The sequence below is a fragment of the Cydia fagiglandana genome, chromosome 23 (assembly GCF_963556715.1).
Source record: "Cydia fagiglandana chromosome 23, ilCydFagi1.1, whole genome shotgun sequence".
Classification (NCBI taxonomy): domain Eukaryota; kingdom Metazoa; phylum Arthropoda; class Insecta; order Lepidoptera; family Tortricidae; genus Cydia; species Cydia fagiglandana.
Genome location: NC_085954.1, coordinates 6,314,292 through 6,339,381, shown reverse-complemented (window position 1 = coordinate 6,339,381; position 25,090 = coordinate 6,314,292). Strand labels below are relative to the sequence as shown.

The 25,090-nt window shown below is 40.0% G+C and overlaps 1 protein-coding gene across 1 annotated transcript in view; it reads left to right on the top strand.

Moving 5' to 3' along the window:
• LOC134675918 (serine/threonine-protein kinase Genghis Khan) overlaps positions 1-25,090 on the top strand; it is an 82,149-nt gene that overhangs the window by 45,845 nt on the left and 11,214 nt on the right. The window contains exons 25-35 of the mRNA XM_063534262.1: positions 4,205-4,412; positions 4,673-4,791; positions 9,860-9,913; positions 16,276-16,379; positions 19,176-19,226; positions 20,569-20,688; positions 21,262-21,366; positions 22,092-22,262; positions 23,670-23,764; positions 23,952-24,078; positions 24,573-24,713. Of these exons, the coding sequence (XP_063390332.1) occupies positions 4,205-4,412; positions 4,673-4,791; positions 9,860-9,913; positions 16,276-16,379; positions 19,176-19,226; positions 20,569-20,688; positions 21,262-21,366; positions 22,092-22,262; positions 23,670-23,764; positions 23,952-24,078; positions 24,573-24,713 (1,295 nt within the window). The remainder of the gene's footprint in view (positions 1-4,204; positions 4,413-4,672; positions 4,792-9,859; positions 9,914-16,275; positions 16,380-19,175; positions 19,227-20,568; positions 20,689-21,261; positions 21,367-22,091; positions 22,263-23,669; positions 23,765-23,951; positions 24,079-24,572; positions 24,714-25,090) is intronic.

Below are 25,090 nucleotides of genomic sequence, written 5' to 3'. Positions count from 1 at the left end.
CAATAAGTGGGCTAAATTAATATATTAACATAGGTATAAAATGGACCCGGGTATGTCCTTAAACTACGTCCAGGACCCGGATATGTCCTGAAACTACGTCCAAGACCACCGGGGGACGGGCAGCAGCGTCCCTCAAATTCGGTGTACTGGACTGCGATCGCCGACCCGCCTGCCAAGCGTGGCGATTATGGCATTCACCCCCCATCATGCAGAGCACAATAAAACCACGGCCCCGAGGTTCCGGCGACCCCCGGTGCTCTGGCTATGGTAGCGGTCAGGGCATTAGCGGGGTCAGGGGTGCTAAGAATCTCCGGCAAAGATCCGGCTACCCACCCCGACGACGACTGGCCCTGGTAACACACAACATACGCACTATGAGGACTGACGAAAAGATCTGCGAGCTGGAAGAGGAACTGAGCAGGTTACACTGGGACATTTTAGGGTTATGCGAAGTCCGTAGAGAGGGGGAGGACACGACAACCCTGAAGTCTGGTAACTTGCTCTACCACCGGGAGGGCGACCAACAGTCCCAAGGTGGTGTCGGGTTTCTCGTTGACAAGTCCCTCATAAACAACATAATAACCATCGACAGTGTGTCGAGCAGGGTCGTATACCTAATACTCAGAATATCCAAAAGATATTCGCTGAAGGTCATTCAGGTATACGCACCGACCTCGTCACACTCCGATGATGAAGTAGAGGCTATGTATGAGGACGTAAGTAGGGCCATACATACTTCTAAAACCTACTTTACTGTTGTTATGGGGGACTTCAACGCAAAGTTGGGCAAGAGAAGCGGTGATGAGTTGAGAGTGGGGCAATTTGGGTACGGGCAACGGAACCCTAGGGGTCAGAGGCTGGCCGACTTTCTGGAGAGAGAGGAACTCTTCGTGATGAACTCTTTCTTCCAGAAGCCGTCTCACAGGAAATGGACCTGGATGAGTCCTGACGGTTCCACGAGAAACGAGATAGACTTCATCATGACCGACAAGAAACGGATATTCAGCGATGTCTCAGTGATCAACAGGGTAAAGACCGTTAGTGATCACCGAATCGTAAGAGGCTCACTGAATATCAATATTAAACTTGAAAGGTCCAGCCTGATGAAGTCTACGCTCCGACCTACTCGAGCCCATGTTCAAAACCCCGAAAGCTTTCAACTCGAGCTCTCTAACCGCTCTTTGCTTGCCTAGAGAACTTGGCTTCAGTGGACGAAATCAACGACGGGCTAGTGGAAACTGTCCACACAGTAGGGTCTAAGTTTTTTAGACCCCGCCGTAAAGCTAGACCTCAGAAATTGACCGAGCAAACCTTAAACCTCATGGCTGAACGACGTTCGCTACAGTTGCAGTCTCCCGATGACGCGAAGTCATATAGGCAACTCAATAGACGTATATCTAAGTCCTTGCGACATGATCTGCGTCTCTTTAATACTAACCGTATTAAAGAGACTATTGAGCGAAACCAAGGCTCCAAAGTGTTCGCAAAGGACAAGTCTATTGGGCAAAGCCAGTTGACGAAGCTGAAACGGGAAGATGGCAGCATAGCGTCGAGCAAAGCGGAGGTTTTAGGCGAGATCGAGAGGTTCTATGGACAGTTATACACTTCGATCGCAAAGCCCGTTGACAGCTTGGTAGGAGATCCAAGAGCCAAGCTGTCCCGACATTATACCGAAGATATCCCGGACATCAGTCTGTACGAGATTAGGATGGCCCTGAAGCAGCTTAAGAACAACAAGGCGCCAGGCAAAGACGGAATCACTTCAGAGCTTCTGAGAGCGGGTGGAACACCGGTACTTAAAGTCCTCCAGAAGCTCTTTGATTCCGTCTTGTCCGAGGGCAAAACGCCTGAAACATGGAATAGAGGCGAGGTGGTGCTGTTTTTCAAAAAAGGTGATAACAGCCTATTGAAGAACTACAGACCCATCACGCTTCTGAGCCATGTCTATAAGCTGTTTTCAAGGGTCATCACGAACCGTCTTGAACACAGACTTGATGACTTCCAGCCTCCCGAACAAGCCGGGTTTCGAAAAGGCTATAGTACCATAGACAACATCCATACGCTGCGGCAAGTTATACAGAAGACCGAAGAGTATAACTTACCATTATGCTTAGCGTTTGTGGACTATGAGAAAGCCTTCGATTCGGTGGAAACATGGGCGGTGCTTGAGTCTCTTCAGCGATGCCATATTGACTATCGGTACATCGAAGTGTTGAAGTATTTGTATAGTAACGCCACCATGTCGGTCCGAGCACAGGAGCATAGCACGAAGGCGATTCCATTGCAAAGAGGCGTAAGGCAGGGAGACGTTATCTCTCCGAAACTGTTTACTGCCGTAATGGAAGACACCTTCAAGCTCCTGGAATGGCAAGGACTTGGCATCAACATCAACGGCGAATACATCACTCACCTTCGGTTTGCCGACGATATCGTAGTCATGGCAAAGTCGATGGAGGAACTCAGCATGATGCTCGATGACCTCAACCGAGTTTCACAACGGGTGGGCTTGAAAATGAACATGGACAAGACGAAACTTATGTCAAATGCCAATGTTGTGCCCATCCCAGTCTCTGTTGGGAACTCGAAGTTGTTGACTCGTACATCTACCTAGGACAAGTAGTCCAATTAGGTAGGTCCAACTTCGAGAAGGAGGTCAACCGCCGAATCCAACTCGGTTGGGCAGCGTTCGGGAAACTACGTAATGTCTTTTCGTCCGACATACCTCAGTGCCTCAAGACGAAAGTCTTTAATCAATGTGTGTTACCAGTGATGACTTACGGCTCCGAAACGTGGTCTTTCACTATCGGCCTCATCTCAAAATTCAAAGTCGCTCAACGAGCTATGGAGAGGGCTATGCTCGGAGTTTCTCTGCGTGATCGAATCAGAAATGAGGAGATCCGTAGACGAACTAAAGTCACCGACATAGCCCACCGGATTAGCAGGCTGAAGTGGCAATGGGCAGGCCACATTGCGCGCAGAGAAGATGGCCGATGGGGTCGAAAAGTGCTCGAGTGGAGACCACGGACTAGCAAGCGCAGCGTAGGACATCCACCCACAAGATGGACGGACGACCTTGTTAAGGCCGCCGGAAGACGCTGGATGCGGGTGGCTTCCAACCGGTACGAATGGAGGTCCAAGGGGGAGGCCTATGTTCAGCAGTGGACGTCTTATGGCTGAGATGATGATGATGATGATGAGGTATAAAATATGATCTACGGTTTGGAAGAACAGCCGCATATGACAGTTAAAATAAAAATAAAAACCGATCATTCTAGTAGAACCTACTTATTTGTTGTCTAAGTTTGATACTTAACGATAAAATACTTCTTTATGAAAGGAGGTGTCAATTCGTAATGCTACAGTATTTATTTTAAAGTTAAACAGATAAAATGTTGATGCTTAGTTACCATTGAAATAACAACTGCTTAGCAACTGGTGGCTCCCTGGCTGCTGACGTACGTGATTGGCAGCGCGTGTAGGTATTAATGTCAGCAGCTTGAATTTGAGTGCTTAGTTACCACTGTCTTTTTAACCGTTATTGTCATTGTGATTAAATAAGGGTGTATGTGTTAAAGAAAAACTCAGAAGTTAAGGTATTTGTGACGAACTGAAAGCCTACGTGAAAATGACATCTTAGATGTCCTTATTTTTGTGACGATTGAAGTGTATATGTTTTCTTGGACACCTTGCCCGCTCAGGTATATCTGCTGCTGACTGTACGTGAAAAATTTGCCTCTAAAACAGAGGTCTGCTAATTGTGTCCTGGGAAATTTCCTTTCCTTTAAATTCGTTCCTTTAAATTCGTCCTGAGAAAAGCAAGTTGAAGGCTGTTGCTGTAACAATGCCAGCAGTCAAATAAGTTTTGGCCCGGACGAATTTATCTATGGGTTGCCCTCGGGTTCAAAGTTTCGATCTAGCTAGACGGAGTGGAGTTTAGAGCAATTATTTCATGAAACCGATGCTGCCAAAATGCTGGGGTGCGGGGGACGAGGTGAGCGAGTCCCGTGCCGTGATTGGTCCGTTCAAAGAGTCGGGCGTCACACAAAGACACGACTCGAAAATGAAGTAAATAAACTACCGTATATTTGTGGCAGAGGGGGTAGCGCTACTATGCTCAGTCTGGAGGATGTCTTGTATGTGCCAGTTGTAAAACTATTGGGGCGCAATTTCGCTCGTATTGTATGCAAACTTTTGGTCGTTGTAGCGTCCGCCACGCGCGGCGGCATCTCCGCGCCCGCCTCCCCGCCCGCCGCGCCCGGCGCGCCCGGCGGCTGGCGCAACCGCCGCTCGCAGAAACTCGACAAGATGGAGATCCTCACCCTGCAGTCCAGCCTGCACTCCGAGATACAGGCCAAGCAGCAGGTCGGCGAGGAGCTCAGCAGGACCAGGGCCGAGCTGCTGCATAGCCAGAGGTCGGTTATACTACTTGTCGGTACTGAGGCCCACTTGCACCATTCCACTAACCCGGGGTTAACCGGTTAAACCTGGAGTTACCATGGTTACCAGTACCATTTGACACTGGGTTAACGTTTTAACCGGATTAGGGGGATGGCGCAAGTGGCGCTTACTGTCCTAAACTGCGATATCTTCCGCGGATTTCAAAATATCTGCATCTACAACATCCCTGCTTGTAACAATTGTAACCCCGCTAATTGTATTCGTTTGTTGACAGGGAGCTGCTAGAAACCCGGCAGCGGCTAGATGCGCTCGCGCACGACATGAAGCGTAAAGAGCAGCACATACGCGAGATGCAGACGCGGCTCGACGCGCCGCACCAGCCCAACAACTCCTGTGAGTATACACTTAGGGCCAGTTGCACCAACCACATTTGACTGACTGATCAACGTCAGCCCGCGCCCCCCGGCGATTTTCTATGAAACTTTCCATACATAAAAATTTAGCGAACTCTTTAACGATCCGAACACTTTGGTGCAACCGACCCTTATTACTGTCATTACATACACCATAATACGAGTAGGGTCTTAGAGCATTTCATAACTGGAGCACAGAATAAGTAATAGTACTACCGTACAGAAAGGACACTACCGTGCAGTTCGTGCTGTGTATCGCTACAAGTGTTAGGTGACCCAAGCCCAAACACACCACTATGCCCGCCTACAATAACAGCGGAAGACCTCCCCCAACCTGTTTTCTCGGCGCGCGCGCAGCGTGCGACGCGGCGAGCCGCACTAGCCGCAGTACGCGATACACGGCCGTCGTGAACGCTAGCGATGTGACGAGTCCACTTTTTTTCGATTCGAATCATTCGAATCGATTCGGCCACTGATCCGAGTTGAAATTCGAACTGACTCGACTCGACGGTTTGCGTGGTTCGCGACAAGGTCACGGGCCGCGGAGCCGCAAACGAGTCAAGCGGCATTTGTTGTAAACAGAACCTTCAGGACACCGAATTAAGGTTTATTTTTCAATGGCCATACTACCTGTGAACTCGACTCGGGATGGCGAATCAAGCGGCAGTTGTTGTAAAAAGAACCTTCGGGCTACGGAATTAAGGTTTATTTTTGAATGGTCATAGTCCCAGTCAACTCGGATTGAAACGGCAAATCAAGCGGCAGTTGTTGTAAAAAGAACCTTCGGGCTATCGAATTAAGGTTTATTTTTGAATGGCCTTAGCGTAGCGTTGACTCGGCTCGGAGAGTTGGTGAATTGGCGATTCATTCGCCGAGTCAGCGGATCGGATACCAAGTTACCAGTCAGTTTAGTGGCCGAGTTGATTCGGATTGCCAATAGTCTTGATTCGAATCAACTCATCTGTAGGTTGATTCGGATTATTCGAATCAGATAACTCGACTCGCCCATCGCTAGTGAACGCTGCTCGCACTGTTAGTGCTTGAGAAAGGAGACCTAGGCTCTCCGAAACATGTCGCGCGAGTGACTAAAAACAAGTGAGTCTAAACCGTAAAATTATTCAATGTTAGTATGTCTCACAACAGTTTAAATTCGAGAAAGGACACTTCCTACAAAACGGCCGTTTGACAGCGATTCAGGGTCGAATCATGATATCCCTCTCGACATTTAGGGTTGTCAAAATTCAAGTAATTATCTGTGATCGTGCACGCAAAGGAACGTCAAGTTGTGCCAACCCTAATAATTGCTCGGAGCAATGCTGAGCCGAACGGAGCCGAGTTCGCACGAAGTCAGGAGTGTCTCCCTCCTACTGACTGGAGTCGCCTTTAAGAGCTTACCCCTCCGCCGAAAAACTTGCACAATTGTGCAAACTTTTGTATGGACTGACATGGCTGTTTGTACGATACGTACAAATCATGTAGAAATAGCAATACATTTGAAGTACTTTCCCCCGCAAAAATCGACAGACTGTTTCGTACAGAAAATGACATCCATGACGTCTCCAGTTACTTAATGCTCTAAGAGTAGGTTGGATCAATTTGTTTTCTTGCTATTCTATCCGTCAAGCTAGGCGACAATAGTAACATAATTAGTTAGAAGAAATAAATTGTACTAATATGCTAAATAGACCCATGGAAAAGGGCTCATAATTGCTACTGCCAATCAGAAAGTAGTAAGTTTGGCCTAGCAAGATTTTCTATTGAAGTAACAGCTGTATAAAAACTCTATTATCACTATTGGTGTTTTTATAACAATATCAATTAACATTACAGATATGTTGCAATATTTTGTTGCAAACTTGGTTTGGGCAGAATATTTTTTTTCTGTTTTCTATAGAAAAAAAAAAACGATTTATGAGATTTATGTTTTACTTATATTTATTTACTTTATTTGTAGGTTTAGGCACATTATCTTGTATGTATTTTCTAGCACCAACATATGCTTATATATTTTACGCTTCCAGCACGCCACAGTATATATAAAACGTAATATGTTTATTTAGTGCACCATTTCTTTTTGTTTTCGTTACATGTTCTCAATCCCATCCAATACAAAAATGTCCACATTTATGACGTCACCACTACAACCGTCCTTTTGGAATTTGGCTCCATCCCCAAAGTCCAACGTCGACAACGGCGAAAAAAACGAAAATAATCGATGGTTCTATATTATCTATGGACTCTATATTTAAATGTGAACGATTGAACTGTGATTCGAAATTCCAAAACTTTGTTATTGTTTTTATTCGGTTAATATTTGATTTTACACTTGTTGTTCACGCATTTATGTGTAACTTATTGTATTATCTGTGGCATTTACACTTTTACGTTGTTATTTGTTATTTTTAACCGGTTCTATTCCATTGTATGGGTTTGAATGGGTCCTGCGTTGTGTGTATGACAGTTCGGACGTGGTTGAGACCGTACATCCCCCTCTTTTTAGGGGTGACGTCGTGCTTGTGGGGGGTGGCGATACTCGTATACCACCAGTTATACGATTGACGTATATAAATAGTACAGTTGTAGCCTCATTTTGATTAGTATACTTTTTAGGGGTTAATAAAAAACTTGTTTAGTTGTTTAAACCTAAATTAGTAACAACGGGACACATGGGATTACTTCGGTGTCTTTCTGTCAGTTAATTAATTAGTTACATTAATGAAACATCAAAGTAAAATATTACATTAACTGTTGTAAAGAAAAGTAATATTATGACGTCGCGTAATTTAAATTAGAAAGCGCAAAAATATGCTTTTATAATAATATATAAAAAATATAAAATGTAACTATTCAGGTCCTACTTGTTGTTCGTAGTTATAGCCATATTTTTTATGAATAAAAAAAACGAATAATTCTAAGTAGGTTTCAAAAATATAATTAAATTCTTAAAATGATGCTGCAACTGTACAAATGGCATGTTTTTTTATTATTTGACGCCACTTAAATATAAAATTTATATGGACTTAAATTTTAAATTATTTATTTGGATGTTAGTGCTCAAAAATGATATTTTATAGGAATCTCGCGGAGGGAGTAATTTCTAGTCTGTTTATTATCTAGTCCCGTCCTATGCCAAAGAAATTTGCTCTCAATCACTCGAACTAGTCATTTTTAATGTTATTTTTATACTGTGAATTGAAGCATTATTTTAACAAGTTTTTCCATCGTTCTCTCTATTTATTTGTGATTTTTTTACTGAGTCAAATCAATTAGATCTACATGGATTCTTATAGAATCATAGATCGTAGCTCGTAGCAAACATCTTTTTATTTATTTATTTATTTATTAAAAGGAAATTAAACAGAATCAGTCACATAAATACATTTAAATACATTTTGTGATTTCCTTGAGGTGTAGTAGAATTTTCCAGCCAAGCCAAAGCCAAGATTGGCGAAAGAGTATCGGGAGCGCTGACCCCAAAGGGGTCATCCATTAATTACATCACACGTTTAGGGGGAGGGAGGAGGTCAAGAAAATGTGACATATTGTGACATGGGGGAGGGGGGGAGACACAAACTTTGTGACGTCACTAACTTCATCAGTAACCGAAAATTTATTTAAATTATTTTATTCGCTGTACATTTAAATAACAAGTTTTTAAAACGATAATCGTTTTTATTCGTTTAATTTTCTTACCTAAGCAGTTTTGGGTTATAAAATTACTAATATTTATGTCGTCAAAAATATTTTGATAAAATATTAATAATACTTAGGTACTTACTTAATTCGATTGGGCGATTTCGTAGAAAAAATGTGACGTCACACTGGGGGGGAGGGGTGTGCCAAATGTGACCAAGTGTGACAAGGAGGGGGGGAGGGGTCAAAAAACCTAGAAATTCGTGTGACGTAATTAATGGATGACCCCAAATAGGGAAAAAAGCCAGGGGATTAATTTATTGAATGATTGAAGTAGAATTTTCCAGGACCCATTTTAGTTTTGTATAAAAGTGTCTAAAATAATGCTTCTCTCTACAATAATTGACATGACAACGCAGGATTTATTTATTATTTAGCTTAAGTTTATCTAGATTTTAGAATCTCATTGATTTCCATGTTTAAGGCTTTTCAACCTTTGGTGTTAAATGCATTTACAATAAAGGCCAGAGCACACCGGCTGCGTGTGCGTGCAAAGCGCGTCACGCAAGCGGTGTGTCGTCTCTTATAAGGATCTGTATATTACAACGCGCACTTGCACGTCTACGCAAACGCATTCGGTGTGCACAGCCCTTTAAAGTGACAGGATATAAGTATAGCCTTCAACTACTTGGTTTATTTATTTTATTGTATAAACTTTGCGTTTCGTTTCACCTTTTTTTGCATTTATGTTTTAATTTTGCATTACGTTTTCTTTTACGCTGTATTTTTTTTTCTTATACCAGTGTACTGTACAGTGCAGTGCAGTGTAGTGTACAGTTGTACTGTTCTTGTACATAATTAAAGTCCAGTTTTTTGTATTATGTATGTTGTTTAATTTATTTTATACGTCATTATAATTAGTCGCTATTGGATTTACTGAAGTAAAGGTGCTGGCAATGAAAAGTACCAACTATTGAACTGTTTTGTTGCCACATCATGCAAATTTTAACTTTACTGTAACACATTAAAGCTCTATTTAATTGAACTGGGTAAGAACCAGTGGCGAAAATAACGGAATAATTATGCACTTAATTTCTGTATCCATTTTTGTTTTATAAACCTATGTTCAAATTATTGATTAAAGCCTTAGTCACGAAGACAGACAAAAAAGTCTTCTGTGGCGTTTTTTACAAAAAGCTACCACATTTCAGTCACATCAGATAGGTATATCCGAGCGGCCGAGGTGTCGTGACAATAGAGACATGTTTTGATATTTGTGAGCACCATGGCAGCTCTGATATATCTGATGTGTACTGTAATAAAGCTATTCTGCAATAAAGGTGCAATTAAAAATTGAAATTTGAAATATGACCTCTATGAGCTTATTATTAAAGTTGTAAGTTGTGCGCAAGCAGCCAGGCAAGGATCCACCAAGTCTTCAACATACTGGACGGGGAAGGAAGAAAATGGTTCGTTAATTTTTAAATCGGTAACACTTTACTTTCATGATTTCCTGGTATAATTCTGCAGTCAGCAGAGACAGCTATGTCCAAAATGATCTAAATTCTGGTATAGCCTCATTGTCAGTAAAAAAAGGCGGCAAATTTGCAAATTTAGATGCGAAGAGTTGATCGCGCCTTTTTCTACTGACAAGTTGGGTGTGGTTGAGTATAAATACGACTCTATTGTTGAGAGAAAAAGGCTTGTGCAGATCATTTTGATTATTGTACCTCTACTTTCTGAGGGTTGTCCAAACAACAGTTCTAGTATAACTTAAAGGTCAGAGCATGCCTTGCCACATGCGCGTGCGCTAAAATGTAGCCGTGCACGCATGAGTCACGCAAGCGGTGTGCCGTCTCTCATAATAATCTGTATATTACAACCCGCACGTCTACGCACACGCATCCGGTGTGCACAGGCCTTAAAGTTTATGTCTGTAGAAGAAGGAGGTAATGTGTTACTGATTATCTATTTTAAGTATTCGTCCTTAAAAGTAGATTTTTTTGTTTGTGACTGTGCATCTGTTTTGCCCCGGTAACATAGTCTATTGTTATTTTTGTTCCGATCCATTTTAACAAATCCGTACACGACGGGAAGAAGTTGATAGGTAATGAGAAAAAATTGAAGAAATTTGAACTTTATGTAATTTTATTTTAAGTTTAAATTTCTTCAATAAAATATCTCGAGTTATCAACTTCTTTCCGCCGTGTACGGAAATATAACTTGCACATAATCATTATTGGTCAGTCATTGTGTTTTCTTAATATGCGGGTGATGTTTTTATATTGACTTTATGAAAATATAGTTCGTTCGCGTTAAGAATGCAGTAAAATTTCTTTGGCCTAGCTACGCCTGTAATCAATCAAATGGTTCGTAATGAGAAAGTCAAATTCAAAGTGACTAGTTGAAAACCTTCCTAATTAGGAACGATTTGATAGGTTATAGCATCGGTAAGCTGGCGAACGATGATGATTTTACTAAGCCCCCCCCCCCCCCACATCTGGCGTCTTTCGAGCGTCGGCGTCTGTCGGCGTCGGTCCAGCGCTATGGAAAATGACGTCGCTGCGCAGTTGCGTCGACGCTGCGTCGACGTCGGCCATAGAATTGTAGACGCCGACGCTCTAAAGACGCCAGATGTGGGGGGGCCCTAAATTATTAACGCGAACGACCTATACTCGTAAAGTGTCATTCCATGGAACTTGCTAACTATGTAAACAAACCGCCATATAGATATCATCACAGTGACCGTTTCAATATGGCGGTTTGTTTACATAGTAAGCAAGTTCCATAGAATGAGACTTTACACTTTTTCTTTAAAGGTAGTAGACATCATTTGATTGCATCATGGCTATTGCTGAGATAGTGCAAGTTTGTAGTAAACAAACTAAAAAAGATAATTTCAATAATGGCCAAATTTCTTGGACCTGAATGTTCATACTATTTGACATCTGTGAACAGTATTTTTTTTTTCTATTTATACCTATCCGCCTTACTCTTTTAGACGAAAGTGATTATATAAAAGTCACTAATTTTTTTCGAAGTAACAAAAACGACAATAGACAATATAGAGTTTGGAGGTGTTTATTTGTTTTGTGCCGCTCTAGACCTAGTGTTACATACCATTTTGTAAATACGAGCAAGTGTCCAGGAAAATTTGTTTTTATCATACTAGCGTTATCACTGTTTTTTGGGTCACATCTTAGAAATAAGTTTTAAGTTTATTAAGATTTATGTTATTTTGTTATGTTTGATATGGTAGCCAAGCGAGCGAGATGTTATAAAGTACTACAACGCACTTAGGGCCAGTTGCACCAACCACATTTGACAGACTGATCGACGTCAGCCGGCGCGCCCGGCGCTTTACTATGAAACTTTCCATACATAAAAAATTTGCGAACTCTAACGATACGAACAGTTTGGTGCAACCGACCCTTATTCATTAAAAAAAAATCATTTTGAACGCATCTTTCGCTTCGCTACTTCTGCTCTTGACTTTATTCACATTTTTTGTTGTCTATGGCTAACTATTGTCATTTGAAGTATGGTGTCAACCGTTTCATGTATTTTTTGTTACATAGGTATCTGGTATATTTATATTTGTAAATTAATTATAAATTGAAATGTAATTGACTCAAAAACAGTGATCGCACTCATTGGCTAATTATCGTTTTCTTTTGTAAATCGCTTCGCTTTTGCTTGAGCTTACTGCGGTGGCATGGATGTGACCAAAATTTTAATTTAACATCCCATTTCAAAAAATAATGAAAATATACATATCCGTTATCACGAAGAATAAGATACAAAATCAAAATATCCGTTCTGAACATGTTTGTTAGTTGTGATTTTTCAACAGGACACAGAATATAAAGGGTAGCTAAAAAGTAACTGCATTCCCGTTGCCAGGGAAGTTTTGGGATTATACTGACCAACTTTTACTATGAGACCAACCCCAATCGCGAAAACAAATTTGGCTGTTTCGTACATTTTGGCTGGTCCATTTCCTATGGGAGGTTAATTTTTTTTGCGATTCGGGGTTGATCCAATAGTAAAAGTGGCTCAGTATAATCCCAAAACCTCCCTGGCAACAGGGTAGTTATTTTTTAGCCACCGTGTAAATATACTGTCTATTCTCCTCCAAGTGATCATAATAGAAACTACATCCAGCACGATCATCTGGACTTCAATTACTCAGATTAATTAGTTCATAAATTTCCGAGGTATACTAATGGATCTATAATAGCCAATATGACTTTCAACTGAATCACCTGGATGATCAACTGATCATAAGACATTCCTTCGATATAAGCTTATGGGTGATCGAGCTAGGTATTAATGGATTTGTGTTATTGGTAAAGAAAATTTTAATACTAATCCGAAGATTGCAGGTTCGTGTCCTGTCACGGTCGCCAGATGTAGGAGTAAGAGAAAATATAGCCCAAAAGAAAATATGCACGAAACGTTTAGCCATTTGTTTTAGAGTGACATATTGTCAAGAATTATAAAAAAATACAAATTTAAATATCTATCAAAAATCTAAAGAGTTCGCAACATCATGGCATGTCCGTCCATTTGTATTTGACTTCCTAAAAACAGTCTAAAGTCCATCCAACGCCACATAACGCGCTCAGCGATGGTTTCCCTTAACACTTGTTTGTATCCATGACTAATAGTGTATTGTTGTATTTGAGTTTGTGAACATTATAGTCTGTCCCCCTTATTCATAAACGTTTACTAAAGTTGACAAGCCGATAATAATCGTTTGTCTCTTTCCGACGTATTGGTATGATGGAAATTGACAAACGATTATTATCGGCTTGTCAACTTTAGTAAACGTTTATGAATAAGGGGGTGTATCTTTAGGTATTTTAAAAAGAGTAAACAAAATCTACCCTCAAAAGCCTTCTTAAGCCAGTTGAGGGTAGATGAAAACATTACACGATCAAATAATGTAGGTTAAAGTCAGGTCGTTCAGTGACAGATCCAGATGGTTTTGCATTTGGTTGGTTAATCAATAAATGTTATAACTACCCGAAAATGTACAAATTATTTGTTTACTTTTATTTAAGTACCTAAAGATACAGACTACAGAGTATAGACATATCATGAGTCCATATTGATGACATATTTTAAGAACAATCAGGTAAACAATAGCCTTATATGTACGGATGGTTTTTACAGTATTTTTCTGATACTTGTATGTTGCGTGGGTTGACCTTGGGGTTACTAATATCTGTTAATTACTTCTTAATATTGGCCATTATTATTTTCTTTATTAATCTTTCTTCATAAGTTAGGTTGTTTATAACATGAATTTAAAAGTAAAATACAAAAACACATAAAAAACAATTGGCCATTATTATTATTATGGGCGATATTTCAAAGAGTGGTTGATTTTGGACCAGTTACGTTTATTACTTTAACACTTTCGCAACCGGGCAAAAAACGGCGCACTACCCGAGAAACCGATCGTCTATACAAAGTGAACACTTTGACTACCAAGAACCCGCTTGGTAGGCACTCGTAATGTTTGCTCAGATGCCGGACAACCCGCCCAGCGGGTTCTTTTGTACGCAGATATAGACGATCGGTTTCTCGGGTAGTGCGCCGTTTTTTGCCCGGTTGCGAAAGTGCTTACAGATATTACTTGTAACTTCCATGTCATTATTTAGGTAATATGAATCTGACTAGCGAAGGTATAACGGGTGAGGTTTAAAAGGGTATACGGTTTTTCTACAATACTTCATGTATAACCTTCTTTCTATCTGATATACATTGTACAGTCCCCTGCAATAATATGTTACACAACGAAGGCCGCAAAAATATCTGACACGATCTTATTTATAGAGCTATAAGAGCGTGTCACATATTTCTGCGGCCTTCGAAGAGTAACATATTATTGCAGGTTACTGTACATATACATTGTACATATCTTGTACATTTTGCTATGTGTCAATGTGGGCTCCTGGTTCTAGATTGTATCGCGTCCACATGAATTGTCCTATGTGCATGCTTCTATAGAATATTACAATAGCTAATTCTTGCCCTATTTGTTAAGGTACCGACTGCAACAATAAAGAGATCAATTACGATTTTATACTTTTGAAAAAAAAAAAAAAAAAATTTCGTCTAAGTACAACTATAATTGTTTACCTTTGCCATAGCCTCCTAAGACCCAGAGTCATTTCTGCAGTTTTGAATTTGGAACCTTCTTTTATTCTATTGTAGTTCAAATTTCGATTATAATTTGTCCTTTTTAAAGGAACTCAGGACGTAGGAGGATAGAGAAATAAGAAAGCATATAGTGTTCACTCCATACATCTTTGTTACCAATAAGACTATTATTTTCGTAGTCGACATCTAGCGTTAAGTAGCGGAATTATCAGTACTGCTACTCGACAATAGATGTCGCGGCGAACGGAAAATCTAATGCTCGACGTCGGTAATAAAACTGATGTATGGAGTGAGCACTCTATTATTTCTCTATGTCATTGCCAATGCCTCAAAAACTTCGGTGTGGTGTACCTAAACCAATAGAGCATGTAATAATCAAACGTCGGACTATAGGGGGTAGTTTGAGGGCAAGGTAAAATTTACAAAAAAAATCTTAACTTACGAGTATTATAATGTACCTAGTATTTGTAACATAGTTAAATTAGTTACCCGTTATCATTTATTCATATTTAATGTGTAAATACTCTTTGAAGTGATGACTGATAGCGATAGCCCACTGAAGTGGCCACTTAAAAAACAAATAAATAGCTGACATGCGTCATTATGACTTATGTGTAGTCCAAGTACGTTTATAAATAACGCAGTTAGTTGCTATGATATTTGGAATTTCACATTATAAATACTAGGTACCAAATACTAAGTACAAATACTCGAGAATGAATTGATTGAATTGCGAACCTTACCTATCATTCTGACATGCCACGAAAATGCCCGCTGGAGTCCGACGTATGGTAATAATTAAAAATACTTGTTATATACTATTCGGCCATTCTGACTTAGTCCCTGTGTATTTTATGCTGTTTGTATCGTCCAAAAGTGTTATAACCTCCTAAGGCTCACGGTCCTAGCTATAATACTTATTCAGTTCGATGAAATTTAAATCATTTTCAATAGGGTATTTGACTGTATTTATAATAAATTATTTCACACCATGCACGAAATAAAGCACTAGATGATTATTAGAAAAACAAAGATAGCAGTTATTTATAAACACAAGTTATATCTAATAAATCGGATGTAAATATAAAAAGTAGGTGAGTTGATCGTGACGTCATTGTGTACTGTTTCATATAAATTCCATATTAGCAAATCGTTTTGACAGTTCTAAAAAAGAAACTGATTTGACCAGTAAGATAATACCCTATTGGAACAGAGTTGCATTTGTTTTGTATTGTATAGTTTTTAAACAAGACATTATCAACTCTATTTCCTACACTATAGCTTCAAATTTCAATAGCAAGTTTTGGATTTCCCATTTGTATGGCCGGGCCTTGGGAGGATAATTTGAAAAATAGTTCGAAATGCGTCCTAACTTTGTGTTGGTTCTGGTTGGGATTGGTTTGTGTTCCCCTAACCGATTACCCTAGGGTAATTCGCCAGTAACTGGCCACCCTAAAAATGAATTCTATTCACCTATAAACGTAATTCATTTTAGTATAAGGTTTCAATAACCGGCCAGCTTTCAATAACTGGCCATATTATGTTAAAATGAATTCTAGTTATACGTGAATAGAATTCATTTTTGGTTTGGGATAGCCAGTTACTGGTGAATTACCCTACCAACCCTTACTTCGCCATCTAATCGTATGCCATTTTGCAGTCTTGGATCGACCGCCGTCGCAGCTGAGCTATCTCGACCAGTTCCTGAAGGAGGCACCGACGGAACGGCACTATGATAATGTGCCGGTCAACAATGATGAAAAGGTCAGTTTTATAAAGTAACAGCAACTGATCATTTGTAGACTTTATCGCCTTGAAATAAGGCTTACGAATGATCAGTCAACTCAGTGACAAATTTAGTAACCATAGGGTAACATTCCATTTCTGACCGCAGCTGCACTACTAGTACGAAACGCGTCGGTGTTATAGTAAAATGAATGGTAGTGCTGCTGTCATTGGAAATGGACTGTCACCTTTAGCCTAAAAGTCTGGAAGGAATTGGAATCCTGCCCAACTCAAACTCTTGATTTTCGCTTTTAGTGAAAGTGTGCAGTCGACGTCAAAGATATGTTTACATATTTCGCTTTATTACAATGGAGTAAGGTGCACAATTGTATACATATTATTAACGTCTACTGTACTGAAACTTCCAGGTGAACTTCAATAAAAAACGATGAATTTATTTATTACATAGTTTGATACAGTCGCAGTTTTGACGCTACTTTATTTAAGGTAAGTACCCCTATTAACGAGCCCATTAAAATCGACACTGATTACCGCGGTATGTACAAAAAGGCGTTTTATAAGAAAGCCTAGTGACTTTATAAAAATTGAAGTACACACAAATATAGCTTTCTATATTGACTGTCGAATCAGTATAGCACTATTAAAGAAACACAAAGTAATCAATTCGAAAACCGTAAACTATCTCATCGGGGGCGCAGGATTTGAACGCTCCATACTAACGCGCGACACCTCAAGTAAGCAAACGCGTATTTTATTTAGTGATTTCATAGTAATGGTGAATATTACAGAAAGACTAAGCCTTTATATCAATTCTTAATTATGATATTTATGGTTACCAAATCCTCAACTTGTAAATATTTGCTTACCAATAGTAAAAAACAGGAAATTAAAAACCTCGGTGTTGGGTTCCATTTTTTGGTGTGGATCCTAATTTCGAGGTATACCTCGGTAATAGCGGAAACGGTATTTTAAGGTCGAAGGGTTATATATTCATATGTAAATACATATTTCCTTAACTCTTGATGTTATTGAAATATTTAACCATCTATAAACCTAAAGAGCTATTAACGTGGTATGAAATCTATTCAAGAACTCTTAATTTTGACTACAGTTTTAAGCACTTAACTGGAGGTTTCCTTAGAAACCATTATATGAGAATCTTGTTTAAATATTGATATAAAAACAAAAGCATGGCTGCCAAGTCTGTTTTATACAATGTTTCGTAATATTTAGTATCTTCCATTTTGATTGTGTTCAAAATATACACAATCTTTATTTATTTTTATTACTCGTAAATGAGTTTTACAATAATGTGAATTAAACCGTTTAGCGATGGTTACAAAAGACATCACTGGGTAATAAGTTGTATGGGAACCCAATACCGACCCACCTACAACTTTGTTAGGAAATAAATAGGTTCATGATATAACTATTATAAAACCTCTTGTATTATTTTAATTTGAACATATTATACACCAACATACAATCGCAATCCAACGCGGCAACGCAGCGAGCGTGATGGGCACCTTTGCGTCGGGGGCAGCCCGGTACGGGTTTCAGTAGGTTGTTTATTTTATACATATTCAGTTTATATTTAAGTTTAGTTTATAATTAATTTAAAATTATGTTTGGATTATGTGTTGTTAATAAAAGATGCAGTACATCCAATATTAATTTATTTTAATATTTGGTTTCACATAATCTTGTATCATTGGATCAATTTGATGTTGATGGGCATTTATTTGTGTGATGAACACAAATATTTGTTCCTAAGTCATGGGCATGGGTGTTTTCTATGTAGGTATATAAGTATGCCCAGCAGTGGGACGTATATAGGCTGAATTATTATTTTTATTGTATAAATTTGTATTTATTTGCCGTACTTTGGGCTTTTACAGTAACATATATAAGTATGTATATCGTCGCCTAGTATCCATAGTAGAAGCTTTGCATAGTTTGGGGCTATGTCGATCTGTGTCAGATGTCCTGTCCCCTTATATTTATTTATTTTATGTTGATTTATGTACTTAGATACTTGTATACAGCATGTATTTTTGATACGACCACATATATATTATTATCTAGTGTAGTTAGTAGGTGTAAGTAGACTCAAAGGAATTCACTTTCATAATTATGTTTTATTAAAAATCCTCTTATTTTTCCTTCTATAGAAAAACAAAAAAAATATTAATGGAATCTTATGATTGGAAATCTGATTAAATATGATACCTACTATTTATTTAACTACTATTGTCAAATAAATATAAATAGGTATACTATTAGGAAGGATTCTTTATATAAAGAAGGAACTAAAAATGCGATGGGTTTATCTACACTCGTAAAAAGGAACCCTTATCCGCGGTATTTGGGTAGCAATGATCAATTACCACGGTAATAGGCGATTTCGACGTTTTAGGTTTAATAATTATTTATTCCTATTTAACTGGCCAAAATAAGTCCAAAAACGAATGAAATATAAATTTCAATGTACAAACTGTCATAAAAAAATATGTATTTGTTCATACAGAGCCAGCTTATGTTTCATTTTTGGCTGTCTTTGTAAAAGTTGCTTAACCCCCTCGTTAATAGGGGTACTTACCTTAATTTGCTAAATTCAATTACATTTGGCCTTACGATGAACAAATCTTTAATATTGTCACCTCCATTCAATTTAATATCGTAATTTGAGCTTAATCCTTAATCAAGAAACTGTAAATGGGCGTGACAATGTTTTTAAACACTTCTTTTTTCGTATAATTTACGCTTGATGTATATATTATCGTTTGCTGTTTAAGTTTTATTTTCCGCCGTTAGATGTCGCCGCAGTACCGATACGGAAACGTACAGCATTGTTGCAGTACGCAGGTACAGCTTGGATTAGTACAGTCAGCAATATATAGTGACAGCCAAAGTAGTCAAATATATTGCAACCACTGCTGGGGGCCTACCCAAGATGACAAAGGCCAAACGAAAAGCAAAATGTATCGGGATGACAGATGCTACGAAAATTCACGTGACTATTTTCATTATTTAAGACGAAACAGGAGCTGAGTTTTAAATATTTTAGGTAAATATACCCGTCTCGCTAACGGAAGATGCTCCTAAAACTAGTGCGATAAGAACAAGGCGAAAAATCCTGCGTAAATCTCAAAAATCGAGGTTTCGTACTCGACTGTTTCCTCCTCCAAAACTTAATCAATTCTAACCAAACTTGGAACTAAATGATTATGAAATTATCTGTGTCGGACCGTTTTGCTTTTTTGGCTAATTGATATCAGTTTTGAATACTACGCCTCTCATTGCGGCATAGTCAATTAGGCCATTTTGGCCATTTTAGAAGGGCCTTAAAAAAATATATATCAATAAAGCAAAACGGTCCGACACAGATATTGACAATATAATATGTGTTAAAAAAATCATTGCTCTAGCATCAAAACCCAAGGAGGAAACAGTCGAGTACGTTTGTATGGATGAAATGACCACTCCTGTTGGCTCTTAAGTTTCGATCAGCGTTTTCTGTCAACGACTATCATCGATATGGCACGATAACACCTTCGTTGCAATAGAAATAATCATTTTACGATACATTTGACCACTTTGTCTGTTATTACATATGTTGCATAATTGTTTTTCATCGTATTTTCTCGGAAACGTTCGAATTTGTCATGCTGCTCCAGTCAGCGTCAGTACTTTTTGTACCGAGACTGACTGCAAGACAACGCTCGTACGTTTCCGTGAAAACCGAAGGAAATCAATTATGTACTAAACTGTATCCGATTTTGACTGCTGCGCTCGTATGTATATTCGTAGTTTTGTACTATTTGTGCATGTCTTGTTTGCAAATGGAAGATCTAAAAACCTAGGGTTGTATGTTTTCTTAGATTAATGTGATGTGGTCTGAAATTGGATATGCATGTCGTCAGATTGAGACTGATAAAATAAAAGTAGTTAGAAACTAGTCCAATCGATTTATTCATATGTTGGTATGTATTTTTTTTGTCAATGCCCCAAATTTTTTTCAATTATATGCTCTTGAGATGTGTTGTTACAATTTTTGTGCATGATATCAGGAAAGACGTGAAAGCATTGCTCGCATTGTTAAACTTTATCGATTTTAATGGAAGTCAGAAAAGAGGCACCTTAGAGCATGGTAGTGTTTTTTTTTTAAATAAGCCCTTAGTTTGATTGATGAAAACTTTGTCAACAGATGATGTACGGTTCCCAGCAATCGGCAGCGTTAAGCGGCTCCGTGGAATCCCAAGACGAGATGGAAGCGCGCGCCGCCACGCCTGCCTCCAGCAAGAGCTCGCCCAGTGAGATGTCCACGGTAAGTGTATCATGATGTACGTCAGTCAGCTGCCGCTCCGTCGAGTCTCAGAGTAAGAATGACGTACGGCTCGCAGCAATCGGCAGCGTTAAGCGGCGCCGTCGAGTCCCAAGATGAGATGGAAGCGCGCGTCGCCACGCCGGTTTCCAGCAATAGCTCGCCCAGCGAAATGTCCACGGTAAGAGTATGATGAGGTACGTCAGTCAGCTGCCGCTCCGTCGAGTCTCAGAGCAAGGATGATGTACGGCTCCCAGCAATCGGCAGCGTTTAGCGGTTACATCTTAACTTAATACAACACACGGTTTAAAATATGTACTTTCGTGGGACGACATCTTCATACTATTTAGCTGCTGTCAACTTCCAAATAAGCAATATGTACGCCACAGTCATCTCTCTCTTCAATCGGTCCCTCATTGCTGAGGATCGCTTGATTCCGTTTGATTCTGTCAACTAGTTGTCTCCATCGGTCCCATTCTATAGCTTGGTGGAGTGCGTCGCTGACAGGTATTTTTAGTTCCTCTGCTATTTGGTCCGAATCACACTAATATAAATTCCCAATTATTTGTCCCGCAGGATCCTTCATTAGGCCCCGTGGTGCCGGGCAAGCAGAAACTACACCAGTTCCTAGTGCGGACCTTCAGCAGTCCCACCAAGTGCAACCACTGCACGTCACTCATGGTAATTATTACAAACTATTATAATTATTCTTATTATATCTTTTCAGTTATTAAAAAGCAGTGGTGGCCGAGTGGATATGACGTTTGACTTTCAATCCGGAGGTCGCGGGTTCAAATCCTGGCTCGTACCAACGAGTTTTTCGGAACTTATGTACGAAATATCACTAGCTTTTCGGTGAAGGAAAACATCGTGAGGAAACCTGCATACATCTGCGAAGAAATTCATAGGTGTATGTGAAGTTCCCAATCCGCATTGGGCTAGCGTGGGGACTATAGCCCAAGCCCTCTCGCCCATGAGAGGAGGCCTGTGCTCAGCAGTGGGACGTAAATAGGCTGAAATAATGATGATGATTATAATTATTACCACCTGTGGTTCATTTTCCACCTCTACAAGACTCGGTTGAGGTATAACTCTCAAGTCAAGTGAATTTAAGACATTTATAAAATTCATTGATCAGCTCATGAAATCTAGAATAAATGTACAAACTTGTGTATTAGTTAACGTGTACATGAATAGTATTAGTAGTTTGTATTAGTAGTTAATAGTAGTAGTAACTTCAGGATCCTTCCATAAATAGAACGAGTACGAGTGACTGAAGCTTTATTTAGTACGGCACTTATCGGGTGCGCCTGAGCCCATTGATTTCGAGTTTTATGGACCATACGACATGTAGGCCAAATTCATAGCCCGATAACAGTCTTTTTTTTATATTTGACTTGTGTTAGATCGGTCTAACCCGGCAAGGCGTGGTGTGCGAGACGTGCGGGCTGGCGGTGCACACGGCGTGCTGCGCTCGCGTGGCGGCGCGCTGCCCGCTGCCCGCCGCGCGCTCGCGCCGCCCGCTCGGCATCGACCCCGCCCGGGGACAGGGCACCGCCTACGAGGGCTACGTCAAGGTATACAGGCTGGCATACTAACCCGGCAAGGCGTGGTGTGCGAGACGTGCGGGCTGGCGGTGCACACGGCGTGCTGCGCTCGCGTGGCGGCGCGCTGCCCGCTGCCCGCCGCGCGCTCGCGCCGCCCGCTCGGCATCGACCCCGCCCGGGGACAGGGCACCGCCTACGAGGGCTACGTCAAGGTATACAGGCTGGCATACTAACCCGGCAAGGCGTGGTGTGCGAGACGTGCGGGCTGGCGGTGCACACGGCGTGCTGCGCTCGCGTGGCGGCGCGCTGCCCGCTGCCCGCCTTACTATACTGTAAAATGTAATTCAAGACCAAAAAAAGTAAGAAAATGTTGCCACTGCAATAATTTGTTTGTAAAATAGTAAATTCATTTTGATAAATAGTCACGCTAAGATAATTTATTCATTAGTAATTTTACTCCTACTATTTAAAAAAGTACTTTTATTTACTTATTTGTACATAAATACAAGACGCGCTAGTAAAAAAGTGGCAACATTTCTTACTCTTTTTGGTCTTGAATTACGTTTTGCAGTTTAGTTTGGCGCGATGACCCAAAATCAGTCTTGGCCTCGAACACAACAGCACGCCATATTACTCGGTCCTGCGCGGATTCACACAAGTTTTCACAGACACCGACTCCCGGAGATCTGCCTCCACTCGATCCGCCCACCGATACTGAGAACGACCTACAGGACGGCGTCTAGTCGGTCGACCCAAGTATGCTCTGAGCACATCGTCTCCGTTGGCTGGGCCACCTCGAAAGAATGGGTGAAGATCGTGCTGTAAACTATACACTATGAACTATACAGCGTGTTAATTCAATATGGGAGAGGGTGGTTAATATAGGAAGTAAGAAATATATTAAGATAAATTTTGCTTTTAATGAATAATATATTAACCATACAAAATATTTTTTTTTTATTAATTACGGGGTCATAATTAAGTGCAACTTAAAAAAGTTTTAATTAATGATTACACTTATAAATGCTATGTCTGGTTTAATATATCACCCATGTTGGATTCACTCACTGTAGATCTTTGTAACTAAAAAACATACTTTATGGCCTAAGATTTGTATTCCACTTGTCCAATTTCATTGTCCAATGTGCATTGCGTCTCACTCTCTCATTAAGACAGGTGGAATACCAACCTTAGACTTGAATGCAAGCAACCATTAGAGGCTTGGTCAGTTTTTCTTCAGTACAGTCGCCATCAGATATATCGGAGCAGCCAAGGCACTCACAATTATCTGAACACGCCTCTATTGTCAAGGCGATAGAGTGCGTGTTCAGATATTTTTGAGCACCTCGGCGGCTCCGATATATCTGATGGCGACTGTACATGTCATCTATTTTAGTTTATGATAGATCTTTGCTTTACAATTATCTTTTCTCTCAGGTACCAAAGCCGGGAGGCGTGAAGAAAGGCTGGATGAGACAGTTTGTCGTCGTCTGCGATTTCAAGCTCTTCCTATATGATATTACGCAAGACAGGTAAGAAAATACATTTTATGTTTCAAAATTATTCAATACTCTGTAATATATTTCAACATTCTCAGCAAAAGTTACCTATGTCTCCCACTATCGCGATATCGTACACGGCATTTCTTACAAAAAACAAACTTTTCGAATGCTAGGGGTTTAAATGAAAGAAGTCGAGTAAAACACCGTATTTTTTCAGGAACGCGTTACCTTCAGTATGCGTAAGCCAAGTTCTGGACATGCGCGACCCCGACTTCAGCGTGGCTTCAGTCAAGGACTCTGACGTCATACATGCCAATAAAAGGGACATACCGTGCATATTTAGGGTAAGACTCGACTTTATTGCCTTACGCTTAAGGTTGAAATTGTTTTGTGTGGAGTCAATTGGTGGATTTCCGAGATGCGAGTTCAAATATGCCAGAAGCACGAGTAAAAAGGGCATACATGGCTACAGGGCGTATTTAGCATACTCTATCAACTTAGAGGGACCCCACACTAGCGTCTCCCGAGCGTTGGTGTCTAGTCCACTAAGGCTGCTGCCGGCCTAGCCAAGGTTACAATCGCTATCGCTTCGACAACGAAAAGCATTATGTCTCTCTATCACTCTTCCATATTAGTGTGACAGTGACAGTTCAATTTGATCATTGAGAAAGTGACCTTGACATTAAAACAATAGATTTTAACTCACACGCACGGATCCGTGTTTAAGCAAACGAGGGGTTAATATATTTCATACGATACTCGACCTTATTAACTTCTGCATACGGTCTGTCTTTGAGTGGAGTCAAGTATATGAAGTATTTTTCGTTTTTCTGTACAGATATCAACGTCACAACTGGAAGGAGGCAAGCGATCTCATACACTAATGTTAGCGGAATCAGAGTCGGAGAAAACGAAATGGGTCGTCGCGCTAAGTGAACTACATAGGATATTGAAGAGGAACAATCTGCCTGACAAATGTGTACGTATAAGCAAAGAGAATTTGAAATAGAGAGTTGATGTCATTTTTCATAGTCGACATCTAGCATCGAGTAGCGGAATTATCAGTACTTTAATGTAATGTAACGTTTATTTCAGACAAACAGTCCATATACATAATAATTACAAAAATAATGACATGACATTAAAGCTCTCCAAGGGGCCTCTACGTGTTGGATCTATATCCCCACGCAAGCCTATCAAAAGACCGGGATTTGGAGGCCCGTGAATTCCAAAATGGAGAAACAAAAATAACAAAAATAGTAGTACTGTAAAAAAATTGTATTAAGTAGTAGTACTGTCAAGTGACAATAGATGTAGCACCGACCGGAAAGTCTTATGTTGTTGAGATTAAGAGTT